The sequence below is a fragment of the Dipteris shenzhenensis genome, chromosome 28, assembly GCF_047967505.1.
Source record: "Dipteris shenzhenensis isolate YYH24624 ecotype China chromosome 28, Dip_SZ_1.0, whole genome shotgun sequence".
Classification (NCBI taxonomy): Eukaryota; Viridiplantae; Streptophyta; class Polypodiopsida; order Gleicheniales; family Dipteridaceae; genus Dipteris; species Dipteris shenzhenensis.
In genome coordinates this window covers 21767195-21781489 of record NC_141623.1, presented here as the reverse complement: position 1 = coordinate 21781489, position 14295 = coordinate 21767195, and the positions used below count along the sequence as shown (strand labels likewise).

Below are 14295 nucleotides of genomic sequence, written 5' to 3'. Positions count from 1 at the left end.
AGTCTTTTGTTTGTGGAGATTCAGTATTCATCTTGTTTTTGGGAGACTAATGGTTGCACATATTGCAGCCCATTACTTTCAAAGTTATTGCAAAGCTTCTCACTTGCTACCCACGTCACTATTAGGAAAGAAATTGTCACTTTGGGGACACCCATCTTCAGGTTGTTGCCCCTCAATTGCTCCAGAGTAGCTTGGGTTGTCAGTTCCAAATTGTGTCATAGAAGCCTTGATCTTGCATGGATTGACTACCACAGCAGAGGATCTTCTAGTTGTTGAGTATTATGATAGCGATTCTTTAGCCGACGGTTTTAGCCACTCAGACTCATCCCAAGGTAAATCAGAATTACAGATTAGATTGTATGACCGAGTTTTTCCATTTCGAGGACTTCCTCTGAAGTTTAAAGCCGGAAATAGTGAGCACCTAGTGAGAAGTGTTCCTAGAGCTTCCAATTGACTTGCAGCATCACGTAGTCCTCCAGCTCGTTGATTTCGATGACAATGAGTGGGAGCTCCTTTCATGGGATATAAAGGAGATTGAAGTCCTACACATTAATTGGCAGTACTTAGACTTTAACTCCCCAAGCTACACGACCATCGAAGTCTTGGCATCTTCCGAGGTGGTGAGTGAAGTGAGATTTATCGACGGGTGGGAACTGTTTGAGGATTGGGGATTCATCTAAAGGATCTATTGCTTAATTCTTGTTCAAAAACTAGCGTCTAATTATTATTTGGTGCATTTCGACCGCTTTCTCCTAGCTGATGAAGATGGATGGGGAGTACAGGTCCTCTAGTTGATGTTTCCAAGGCTAGTCGACAAAGATGCTGAAATCCACTTATTCTTCCAGTGCTGCACCATTGAAAGTAGGAAAGAGGAAAATCCTTAAGAAAAAGGCTAAGGTATTTGGGCCACCAAAAAGCTATTATTATGATTATGTTAAAAAGCTAGGGTTTTCTGCGTTTCTATGTAATAATATGCACCTGTACGGGTAAAATGTTCTAGCCCCAAAATCCTTTTGTACCAAATCAACCCTTTGTACCACATGCTGAGCTTCATGTTGTGATCCTATTTGGGCATAAAATAAATCATCCACAATGGATTGTAATTTTGTTTGGTCCTGCATGCCTCAATGAAGTATTGGCTTCCCCCCATCCACTCATACTTCCTATTCTTGACTATTAGGAGACCTGGGATGTTTGCTACCAGAGCTGGAGTATCTTTAGTTTCCCAGGATGAGGCAGAATTTTGGTATAGTCGCCTGATGGCTGCCGATACATGCAATCAAGCCTCGTATTCAACTCTCATCTTCAGTTTGCGTAAGGCAAAGGAACATCAAATCACCCAGGTTGAAATGCGGGGGGTTCTCAACTAGTGTGCCGACAAGTTAGCAATGATTAGAAGGTGCGAAGCGAGTCCTTGGTCCCACATCATCAGCACGCCATGCAACTCTGTCAAGGATTCCAAGAGATCTAATTATGCCACACCCCTAGGGACAAGAATAGTGTAGCTAATGCACTTGCTCGAGCTGCCGTCTATGAGTTCTAAGGTGATTCCATTTCCAAAAAAGTTTCTAGCCCACACATTTCAAGGTAATCTATGAAGCCAGAACCTGGACCTACCCAATGGAGGAAAACTGCCCGCATGAGGGTCATAATTTGTAATTATTGTGGGGCATGCGGCCACCGTGAAACCAAATGTATCTATTACCTCATCCCGGTTCTTTGACTTAAGGCTAGCATCTAGAAAGTGCTCCGTCGGGCTCCGGGCCATAAGAAAAAGCTACAATGCAAGACTGCACCCCGCTAGAAGAAATCTCTTAGAGATTGCAAGAACTGGACGAAGCTGAAGGTGACGTGCAAGCTTTGCATCTTCTTGATTGGGTAATGGCTTTCCTTTTTGCCCTTATTAACAACTTGATGCAACACCGTGCCCCTAATCTTACCCAACAAAGGTCTAGTCATGAAGGTTATTTATGAGCTTTTCTTTGCCACTGATTCTTCTCGTATTGTTTTCGCACCTCTCCAAAATCTCTGTTTCCAGTTTACATATGTTTTTGAAAAGTCTCATCTTATGAATTTTATTTCAAAATTCTGCTCTTTATCATCCATAGATAGGCCGACAATGCTCCCATTTCATGGTATTCTCTCCCCCCCCCCCGGTGCCCCATTTTTCTTATCTCCTTTTCTATGGCAAACATCCTGGTATTTTGTGGTCGGATGGATGAAAATCCAAAAGAATATCTAGTTGCATTCAAGCGCAAGTGTGTCTCACTAAATTTCTTCATTGAAGATCGCTAGTTGTTGGTCCTTCCCACATTCTTAGAAGGATTAGCACAAGTCTGGTATGAGAACCTACCCAAAGACACCCAATAGAGCTGGCCTCAGCTAGTAATAGCCATGATTGAGTACTTTGGCAAGGGAGAAGAGCAAGAGAATGTGCACTTGCAGGTGGCAAGTCTAAAGCAGTAGGAAGGCAATTCGGCATGTTGATATGTGGATCGAGCAGCCATGTTTCTAGATCACTTGATTGCCACGCAACAAGCCAATGCTAGATTCCAAGCTGGAATGACTCAACATGTGGTGCTGAGCTACCTAATTGCTAAAGCCAAAGATGAGTTCCGCCTCAAACTTAAGTGGAAAAACCTAGACACCATGGAGCGGGTGCAAGAAACTACTCAGAAGTTTGACAAGGTTCAATCTGACCCTGCAGCTAAGAAGGTCGTAATTCTAACCCAATTCTCTTGAGTCTTGCTGCATCTGCATTTGGCACTTCCCCTGCCTCCACCAGGAATGTATCCACAAGCTCCTCCTAGAATGTATGCACATCCTCCACCAGGGATCTATACTCACCCCCTGCTTGGAGGGTTTCCCCAACCTCGCCAACAGTCCCCTCTCCTAACCAGGAGTCAAAGATCTAGCTAAGGCCCTTAATGATCTTTGTCTTGAGATGGTCGCAATAAAGAATCAAGCCATTCACACCCCAAGAGAATGTGCCAATGTCCTATGCTTTGATTGTCACCAAAAGGGACATTACCGCATAGAATGCCCAAATGGCTCACATGTAAACCTTCTTGGTGAATCTGATGTAGGAGACTCAGATGTGGAGATCTTGGATCTTGGGAAAAGAAGTCGTGAGGCTATGGATCCTTCCTCTAGTTGAGGACCTGGTCGCCCAAGGAATAACATGTCTTTCTTGGAACCTCTGAATGTGGAGATGCCCGATCCTCCTGCAAAAAAGAGTAAAGGTTCAAGAACCCAAAGAAGCAAGTGGTCACCCTCATATTTCCCCATTGGATTAAGGCAAGAATATTATTTAGTGGTTCAAGACAATGCCAACCGATCTTTGAACATCACTCTCCCACAATTGATAGTGCTATGCCCTAAGGTTAGGCATGAGCTACAATAGGGGCTCTCTACATGGAGGGTGAAGAAGAAAGGAAAGGTACGGGAAATCTCATCCATTGTAGAAGATATTGATCAACACCCACACACCGTAGATGTCATCATAGATAATTGCCGCACCAAAAGTGTGTGTGTGTTGATGGTGGTGCCACATGCAACATTATGGTTCCCCTCATCATAGTTCCCCTCATCATGGAAAAGTTGAATTTAAAATGTCCTCCACTGCAACATTATGGTTCCCCTCATCATGGAAAAGTTGAATTTAAAATGTCCTCCACTGAAATCAAGGTAGCAGATGGAAGATGACTCGCCACATTGGGAGTCATTGCCCATCACGGTAAATGGGTTGACCACCACAGTCAATTTCTATGTGGTTGATTTAGAAGATACTGGAAGGAGCTACCGGCCATCCTAGGGAGACCATGGCTAAGAAGGAGTGATGCAGTTAGTTACTAGAAGATTGGACACACGTCTTTTGGTGCTTCAAAGGAGAAGATTCATGTTCAGCCTGGTGCAACTGAGATGGAAGAAGAAGAGGAGCTAAGAAGTGACACTGCTTCATCTACAATTTTTGAGTCTCCTAAGGATTCAAATGGAGAAGAGGCCTCTGAAGAAGAAATCTATATAATGGATGTACCCCCTGCATCATAGCTTGCAAAGAAGGTAGCTGCCACTCCTCAACAACTAGCATCCATGATTTCCCTTGATCTCACCTCTAATGAAAAGAATGAATTCCTAGAGATGTTCAAAGATTTTCCTGATCTCTTTGCAACTAGCTACCATCATCTCCTCCACGTGACCACCATAGAACATGAAATAGATCTAAAACCAAATGTCAAGCTGGTAGCCTAAAAGTCCAGAAGATTGGGGCCCATTCAAACTGATGCATTGTGCACAGAAGTGAAAAAGTTAGTAGAGGTTGGGTTCATTGTTCCGGTTCATAATACAAAATGGGTCTCATCTATAGTCATCACACCCAAGAAGAAGAACAAGTGGCGGGTTCGCATCGACTACAAGAAGCTGAATGTTGCCACCAAGAGAGACCATCATGCCTTGCCCTTTCAAGACATCATCCTAGAGAAGGTGAGGGTCCACGAGATGTACACTTTTTGTGATGGCTACTCCAGGATGTCTGTAAGATTGCATTTGCCACCCCTTGGGAAACATTTGCTTTCAAAGTGATGTCATTATGCCTCACCAATGCTCCGGCCACATTCCAACGGTTCATGCAAATGGTGTTTGCCCCCTATTTGGGGAATTTTTTGGAGGTATTCTTAGATGATTTTTGCATTTTCCAAATGGCTTTTCAAAGAATCAATGAAGCAAATGGCAGCCTTAACCTTGAGAAATGCACTATTGGAGCCACCCAAGGGAGGTTACTCAGGCACATTGTTTCCACAAATGATATCAGGCCGGGATCCAGAAAAGGTAGAAGAAATCCTCAAGCTTTCCCCACCTACCACCAAGCATCAAGTGTGTTCCTTTGTCAATTTGGTTGGATACTCTCGACACTTTATTGATCAGTACGCTGGCTTGACACATCCAATGACCATGCTATTGACACTCGTCGTAGAGCCACTTACTTACACAGGGAAATCATGTTTGAGATCCGCTCTGCCCCGTTAGGAGGTGGCTTGCTCCTACTATTCTCCTCCTCTGGGAGGCCATCGCCAAGGCTAACTAGCTGGATGTCGAGGCCAGGAATGACCCTTTCCAAGAGAGTTGAGCTTCGTGGAGCTTGAGCAGCTTAGAATTTTATCCTCCAAGCTCGAAGCAAGGGAATATCATACTTCTAATTGAAGGTCGGTGAGTCATCAGGTGCTGCCTCAAAGGAACCCCCACTTTAATGGAGATGTATCCCCTCTCCCTAGCTACCATACTTTCAAGAGCTCTCTGAAACTTGTTTGTCCTATTGGATGAGACTCTTAACAGTCGCAAAGAAGACAACGAGATCTATAATTCAACCAAGTAGTTCAACAATTGGGCCCAATTGATTCTTCACAACCACAAAGAAGACGACGATGTTTATAATTCAAGCAAGCAACTCAACAATTCGACGGGTCTAAAAGGCAATTCATGGCAAGCAAATGTCCAAAGACACGATGCAACACAGTGCTAATTGAGTTTGTCATCCTTAACAAAAAAAAAAACCCAAGCATTACAATCCATTTAGTGACAAGATTAGTTAATGTAAACTAATCGATCATTAAAAAACCGTTCTACCTAGTCACTTTCACATTTCTAGCTTATAGTTAACTGTAGGAAGGCAAGGTTCATCAACACAAATACAATGCAAGTACTAGCAAAATGCAGACGTCTCATACTCGACATACACTACTTGACAACAAAACCCTCCCAATGGGACATGTCATGCCCCCACCATTGCTGAAACAACAAGATACATTGTTGCTTTCACATGGTTGATACAGTCTCATATCTAGGCTCCAAAATCACACACATAGTCTTCCTCTGCTGTTGGTACACATCACTTGATCCTTAAAAGCCTTCAAGATCCTTGCATTGGATTGGGCAATAATGCAGTAATTTGAATTGCACCATCTTTTAGGACATCACAGATAACAATCAAATGCCTCTTACAAACAAGTGTTTTAGAACTCACGGTAACAATCAAATGCCACAAAAATTTGTAGTGTGTTTCATCTGTAAAATATATTCGTCCACTGGTGATGGACATGAACTCTTTTCTCTCCCACAAGGAAGGGATAGATGGAGACATCTTGTTAACTGTCAAGATGTGAAAAAGGTCTGTATATTCTGCAGCCATCCCATATATTCCCGTTGCTTCTTCACAGCCCAGTAATCTAATACGTGAGTAGCCACTTTGGGAGTAAGCCCTCTAGCTTTTAGAAGCTCATGGAATGCTCGTTGAACGCTCTCATCCAGATCTCTGAAATAAGAGCAGGAAGAATCATAAGCTGTAGCAAATACGTCAATCAATCAGAAGAGAAAACAGGAGCAAATCCTGCAATACATACTCAAATTTTGGACCATCATAAGGCATTAGCTTTTTATCCGATTGATCCGTCGAGATATCTGTCAGATACGAAACCCCCTCAACTATCACCTCCTCACCATCACGGCAAAAGAGGCATTGCATCTCTAAAACTGGTGTCTCAGGCCCTTTCGTAATACGAACGTTCAAATGCAGACACCCAACGGCTTGGCCTTGCTGCGATACTCCCGAATTCTCGTCCTCATTCTGCTCTTCCTCTTCTTCATCCTGATAATCACTCTCATCCCAGCACGTTATGACAATTTGCTCGTTCCCAAAAGTTCTGTTCAGAATAATTTCGTCGGTCCCTGGTTTATCCTTCAGCTCAAAAGGCCCAGCTGAACCCTTCAACGCGCCCCGCTGGGGACAGAAATACCAAACCGTGATTAAAAAGCCGTAATCGAGGATTCAAAGACCCTCAATGACAGCGATCCTCAATGCGAGCGACATCAAAGAGCAAGGAAAAACAGGGCCGAAAGGCGAGAGATTGAAGGAAGAAGGATGGAAAAAAGGACTGACGTTACGGGCTTCTCGACGCAGTGCGTGATTGATCTCGGATTTCAAGAGCTCGAGGAGGTAGCGATCTGCTGAACTGCGAGTAGCGTGATGTCGAGATGGAGGCTGAAATGGGTTAAGCTGGGGAGGAATGGAATGCGCGAGGCAACGGGGAAATGTCGCTCTGCGAAATTGGGCATGAGCTCGGGCGATGAAAGTAAGGGAAACCCGGCGAGAAAGAAGAGGAGTGACCATAGCTTGAATTGAGAATTGAGTGGAGAGACTAACTACAACTAAAATTGGATTTCCTTAAACCCTAAACCCTTGCTCTATAGGAACCTCGGAAGAGGAGTGAGCATAGCTTGCATTGAGAATTGAGTGGAGAGACTACAAGAGAAATTGGATTTCCTTAAACCCTAAACCCTTGCTCTATAGGAACCTCGAAAGGGGAGAGGAGGGTGGCCTCACCTCCAGGCCCGTGGCCTCATGGTCAAGAGGGAGGAGGGCTAGCAAACTCTTCATACCAAGGTTGCATACCACTTGAACAACTTGATGAGGGAACAACAGATTGGCTGGGTAAAGCCCTTAGTACATCCAGCGCAAAGGGTTCTTTCTACACTGGTGTGTTTTGTCATATGTGCTTTTCCAAGAAGGGCGCCTGAAAGTGCATTGCACATATGTGCAAAACGATTGTGCGTCAAGGGTCGAACTCTGCACCTCACCATTGTGAACCCGCAGCTCTTCCACCACACCATCCGTGCATTCGTGCACATGTGTGTGCATTCTTTGCACATATGTTATCACTATTGTGCACCTGGACCGCAACTGGATGGGCCCATTGTAGCACAGAAATGACAAACATAAGTGGCGTGAATTTATCATTAGGCACATCCAGCACATCGAGGTGGCCAAACAAGTCCCACCAAAGTCGTCAGACTCAATTAGGCACCCAAATACGCTCAGCACCACCGCCCCTTGTCCATGGACTTTGGCATGAACCTAAAAAATGTCAAAATCCACACACATTCGAGTTGCACAAAAACAAGACCTCTCTCTCTCTCTCTCTCTCTCTCTCTCTCTCTAAGAGGGATACATGTGGCTACAACATCAAAAGATCTCATTATATGACAAGAAAGAAGGATAATTAAGATCTCACACATGGAAGCAAAAGGATTGTTATAAAAATGCTCAAAAGACGTTACACATAGCCAGGGATAGATAATCAAAGACCCTATCATTTTGGTCCTTCCATAGAGTCCAAAGTACCCAATAACGAACCTAATAAAACAAAAGATCATATCCCTGCCTGACAAGTGAACCCCAAACAACCAAAATAGGTAGCCAAAGCAAGCACTAGGGAAATGGGCCTAAAGACGCTGCAAGAAGTCACAAGATTCATGGCAATGCCAAAATAAATCATACGTAGACTCCTGCAAAGATAGACATCGGTGATAAGTAGTAAGAGCAATATGTCGATGAGCCAAACTCTACCATCCTTGTTAAGAAATCCAAAGTAAAGTATCCCACACTAAAAAGCCTTCTCATTCAAAATTTGGAGATTAATAGGGAGTGAGGGTCGCAACCCATCCTAGTTCTGCTAGCCCCTCGTGAGTAGTAATTGGTTCTACTATGCCCTTGAAGTCCTATGAACCTTGGGGTCCCTACGTTGAAATTTCAGTAGAAAAAACTCAAGTAGACGTAAAATGGTCAACGTGCATAAATGAACAAAAGCTCCTCATTGTAATGTAATACAGATACGTAGCAAGGCTGAATACTTGTCCGTACGCTCACGATATGCAGTCATCTTTTCTTTCACTTGGCTTTTGTGACCATTCCCAGGAAGTGTCAGATTGTATGCCATATTCTCTCCACATCTATTATCTATTCCATAAGCCCCAGTTAAGGCTCTATAACCAGAAGATAGAGGTGCAACCACCACGAAGCCACTTTATACAAACAAGCAAGCATGGAGATGTATAACAAGCAAGCGTGGAGATAAAAATTCTTGTTTCCCAAAAGGCAATCGCTCGGGCCCTACAAGATGATATGCTTGTAGAGAGGTGCCCAAACAATAAGAACTTGCAAAAGTGAGTGCAAAAGTTATACAAGTGATTCACTGCGAGTCGATTTCATGCATTATAACAGAGGTGATTCATGGATTTTTTGAGTTTTCCCAGGATTTTTCCTACTATATCTTTCGTGAATCTGGGTACTAGATAGCACAAACCGCGCCATTCCTAGGCAAGATGTAGATGGGAGCACCTCAAGTGCTTTAAGTAGTGCCCAAGGTGATCCACAGACAGCGAGTAACTAGTCTACACAGTTTAATAGATGTGGATGAGCACAATAGATGGGGCTTATAATAAGTGATGCGACACAATCCATAGATCCCGTAGCTATCGGGAAGGCAGAGCATGACTATATTCTACGTGCATGTTGCTTCAAACTGTGGACAAACCAACAATGGACAGTGTTTATATTACGACCGAAGATCTGCTAAATGTCTCAGCAACATGCTTGGATCGTGGCGAGCTCCTGATAAATTGGTTTCATTCAGAAAATGAAAGCCCATGCAGACCTCACAGCTAGTAATCTACTGTGTCCAGATGTCATAGCCAATGTGTATCCCTTGTCTTGGTTCCCTATTGGCAAAACTTCGTAATAATAGCATGAAGGAAGGGACCAAGTATCGAGCTCCTCTATTCGAGTCAAATAGATAGAGACCTAACAAGAGAGGCAACATCATGTCCTCATGAGATCTAACAAGAGAGGCAGCATCTTGCCGCAGCAAGGTTCGTGAAAAATTTGCACGTAAGGGACTCCTGAAGGTCCAAGAAACCAAGCCTTATGCTCATCACATGCTTGCAAAGAGATCCACCATTCCGAAGCAAGGAAAAATGACTAAGAGTTCACCGTGATCAGCCACAGTAGATTCAAATGAAACTACAATGAAAGTCTAAACCAAGAGGTAAGCAGAGCAGCAAATCCTACGTAGGCTACATCTTGTAGTCACCACCACCATGCGACAGAACCTCGAGCTCCACTGAGCGCTCAGAGGCAAGCTAGGCAACATGCACTAGTATATACATGCTCCCTCCCAAGGACGTTTTGAGCTTACATTCCAAAACAGAGTCGCAAAGAGCAAATTATAGTTCCGACTAGCGTAGCTCAGGTTAGAAAGCTGCAAAAATCTCTATTGGTTTGGCCAAAGGAAAACGAGGCATTCTAAGTGCTCCCGTGACGAATTATTTGATGCCAATTTCATTTTTCATGCTACTTCTTCTGTTCAGATAATTTGAGCCACCAAACCTGGAATGGAAGCATCTGATGAGCACCAAGTCGCTTGTCTCTCCTTCCTTCGGCTATAGGCTCTTCTACTCTCCTCAAGCCTCCCCTTGAAAGCAAGACCCTCCCAGCCAGTACTTCAATCCCCTCTGTAGCTGGTGAATTGTGTGAATATGGCGCTCCATCTCCAAATCTTGCTTTGTTATCTTGTGTGGCCTTAGGGGGAAGAGAACTACTAATCTCCATCGTCCATCCTTCCTCACCACTTGTGACTCCTACCCATTTCACAGTGCATCAAACTAGGGTCCATTAATACGATATTGACCTTCATGAATGCTCTGGCATAGTCCTTCTAAAGTACATCCAACTGAAGTGGAGTATACCCAAGGTATTGCTACTATGGAAGAAGTTTAACCTCCCACTCAAAAAGAGCATTTCAACAAAATCACCTAGCACCATCACAACCAAATGAAAGTTAGAACAATTCATTTAAGCTGTGGAAGCCAAGCTTCAATGCGGCTAGCACACAGTCGTTATCTGTGTCACTTGATCTAGCTTAGCAAAATCAAATCTTGGCATTTTACTATTCAATAGTAAATCTGAGGTGGGTAATTAAAAATATGAAGAAATGCATATAAAATGTTAGTGAAATTCAAAAAATAAGTGGGAATCTCAAATAAACCATAAATATGGGTCTTCCAACCAGGTCCAAGGGAATTCCCAAGGTCAAAAAATCTAGATATAACCTCAATATACTTATACTTTTCCCTGATTTCATGCTTACCTTTTCCAATTACCAGTATCACAATTAAATTTATGCACACACCATAATGCTATAAGGTCCTTAAGAAGGTCAAAATTGAATTACAAATTCCATGCTATATGGCCTTATTATCATTTCAGAGTTAAAATCATGCTATGATCCATGGAACTATCCACAACTCCATGGTATTATACATAACTATGCCACCATGGAAATCAATTAAATAAAAACTATTATAGGGAATTTCCCAAATACTATATAGTCAAAAGCCACTATGGAAAATACTGATAAGGAATATATGCTCAACCCCATTAAGAATAGGAGATTATGCTAAGAGATCTTGAGTGTAAGCTATCTAACTAAGGTTACGGGTAAGCTATCTAACTAAGGTTACCTAGATCATCATCAATGAACCTTGGCATTTTTCATTCTTCCATAATATTCCAAATACCTGGAGGCATGGGAAATATGAGTATCCATGGGTTCTCTCTCAAAGAAACAAGAGAGACTTATCTTTCATGAATAATATCAATTTTGACATCAAGGAATCATATAGTAACAATAATGATGGGATTCTATGACTTGTGACTTACTAAACCACAGTTAAGGGAAAATTTTATAAAGGGACCATCCTTGTTAAGAAATCCAAAGTAAAGTATCCAACACTAAAGAGCCTTCTCATTCAGAATTTAGAGATTAATAGGGAGTGAGGGTCGCAACCCATCGAGAACCCATCCTAGTTGTGCTAGCCCCTCATGAATAGTAATCGGTTCTGCTATGCCCTTGAAGTCCTATGAACCTGGGGTCCCTGCATTAAAATTTCAGGAGAAAAGCCTCAAGTAGACATAAAATGGTTACCATGCATAGATTAACAATATCCCAGGACTGTAATGTAATACAAATACATAGCAAGGTTGGCATACTTGTCCCTACACTCACGATATGCACTCATCTTTTCTTTCACTTGGCTTTTGTGACCTTTCCCAAGAAGTGTCAGATTGTGTGCCATATTCTCTCCACATCTATTATCTACTCCATAAGCTCGAGTTAAGGCATGTTCACAGCTCTATAACCAGAAGATAGAGGTGTAGCCACTAAGTCGTTCCAAAAGGCAATCGCTTGGGCCCTATAACATGATATGCTTGCAGAGAGTTGCCCAAACAATAAGAACTTGCAAAAGTGAGTGCAAAGCATTATACGGGTGATTCACTACGAGTCAATTTCATGCATTATAATAGAGGTGATTCATGGATTTTTTGAGTTTTCCCAAGATTTTTCCTACTATATCTTACGTGAATCTGGGTACTAGAAATCATATACCATGCCATTCCTAGGCAAGATGCAGACGGGAGCGCCTCAAGTGCTTTAGGTGCTACCGAAGGTGATCCACAGACAGCGAGTAACCAGTCTACACAGTACAATAGATGTGGATGAGCGTAGATGGGGCTTATAATAAGTGGTGCGACACAATCTATAGATCTCATAGCTAACGGAAAGGTAGAGCGTGACTATATTCTATGTGCATGCTGCTTCAAACTAAGGACAAACCAACAATGGCCAATGTTTATATTATGACCGAAGATCTATTAAATGTCTCACCAACATGCTTGGATCATGGCAAGCTCCTGATAAATTGGTTTCATTCAGAAAATGAAAGCTCATGGAGACCTCATGACTAGTAATCTAATGTGTCCAAATATCATTTGGCATCATGCAAATATAGGCTACAATGTTGATGCACCAAAAAAAGTGATTACACCAAAAAAGCAAGATCATCATTTATTCACAAAAGAGGTCCTGCTTTTTGGCTTTTCTTACAATAGTCATTAGAAACATGACGCGTGACTAATTTTCAACATAAAATTCATGAACTTGGATTAGGTTGTTCATGTAATGAGCATGATTCCAAGCCCATGATTTTCTAGTTTCAAGTAGAAATTTCTCAAACCCACTGGGAGATTTGCTAACATAGCCTAAGCTAATAGCATAGCTTATTGTGGCCTAACCTAACCCAACCTAACCTTGTAGCCTAGTTTAGCATGGCCTAGCCTAAGATACAAAAGTTTCAAAGCTCATGGCTCCTAATCTCCCCCATATCTCCCTCTATTTCCTTCTACTTGGCTTGGCTTATTCATCTCTACTTCTCTCCTTACATATCTCTCTCCTACAGATCTCTAGGCCAAGTGGGTAGATCATATATGTCTATAATGCATTGGAACTATGATTCTGACTTAAGCAATGGGAATTCAATGCCTAGCCATGTAGAGGAGCAAGACACCCATATCATTTTCCAAGGTAACATGCTACATTGTAGGTTTTGATCACCAAGAAGATGATCCCCATAGATCATCCCAATTTGAGCAATGCCACTCTAACTATGTTGGATCCATGTCTACATTGATAGGGCCTCCTGACATGATCACCAACACCACTAGCCCCTTGGACACATATGTAACCTGCATTATTAGATTTTATTGCTCCCCTACTGGATCGATGTTGGATCTATGTCTATATCAATAGGGCCTCTTGACATGATCACCAACACCACTAGCCCCATGGACACATTTGCAACCTGCATTATCGGATTCTATTGCTCCCCTGGTGGCTAGTTATTTCCTCCCTTTTCCTCTCCCTCACCAAATGGAACTGATAGTTTTCCTCTAGTTTTCAATCTTGATTGCCTTTCACAAGAACAACTTAAAACGATGGTTGTTACGCTTCTCTACAAGTCCCCACATCCATTGGAGGTTTTCTCAACATTCTTGATGGAGCTCTTTGTGCTCATCTTTGTAGGCTCTCGAGAGGAGGTTTAGCTAGCTTGTAGGGGGAGGTGAGCATAAGGAGGGGGGGAAGGAAAACGTAGGGAGAGGAGACCTTTGGGCCGAGTGGGAGAGGAGAAGGAGAGCAAGAGAGGAAGCATGAAGGGAGGGCTTAGTGGATGCAGCTCTATCTTCTAATTATAGAGTAGTGAACATGCCTTAACTCACGCTTATGGAATAGATAATAGATGTGGAGAGAATATGGCACACAATCTGACACTTCCTGGGAAAGCTCACAAAAGTCAAGTGAAAGAAAAGATGACTGCATATCGTGAGCATATGCACGCTGACCATTTTACGTCTACTTGAGTTTTTTCCAACTGAAATTTCAACGCAGGGACTCAGGTTCATAGGACTTCAAGGGCATAGCAAAACCAATTACTACTCACGAGGGGCTAGCAAAACTAGGATGGGTTGCGACCCTCACTCCTATTAATCTCTAAATTTTGAATGAGAAGTCGTTAGTGTCAGATACTTTACTTTGGATCTCTTAAAAGGATGGTCCCTTTATAAGTTTTTCC

At 42.7% G+C, this 14295-nt stretch overlaps 1 protein-coding gene across 1 annotated transcript; it reads right to left on the bottom strand.

The window, feature by feature from the left end:
• Positions 1–5732: 5732 nt before the first annotated feature.
• On the bottom strand, positions 5733–7274 carry LOC147883320 (uncharacterized protein At2g39795, mitochondrial-like). Its single transcript, XM_087399925.1, has 3 exons — positions 6932–7274; positions 6396–6772; positions 5733–6307 (listed from the first exon to the last, which is right to left on the bottom strand). Exons 1-3 carry the CDS (start codon positions 7160–7162, stop codon positions 6148–6150), a joined length of 768 nt encoding a protein of 255 aa, XP_087256051.1. The 5' UTR covers positions 7163–7274; the 3' UTR covers positions 5733–6147.
• Between the last annotated feature and the right edge of the window lie 7021 nt (positions 7275–14295).

Coding starts and splice junctions, on each gene's coding strand:
- LOC147883320 (XM_087399925.1), bottom strand. CDS start 7,162: ATGGTCACTCCTCTTCTTTCTCGCCGGGTTTCCCTTACTTTCATCGCC. Junction 6,773..6,931: donor TGCGTCGAGAAGCCCGTAAC/GTCAGTCCTTTT, acceptor TTCTGTCCCCAG/CGGGGCGCGTTGAAGGGTTC. Junction 6,308..6,395: donor TATGATGGTCCAAAATTTGA/GTATGTATTGCA, acceptor CTCTTATTTCAG/AGATCTGGATGAGAGCGTTC.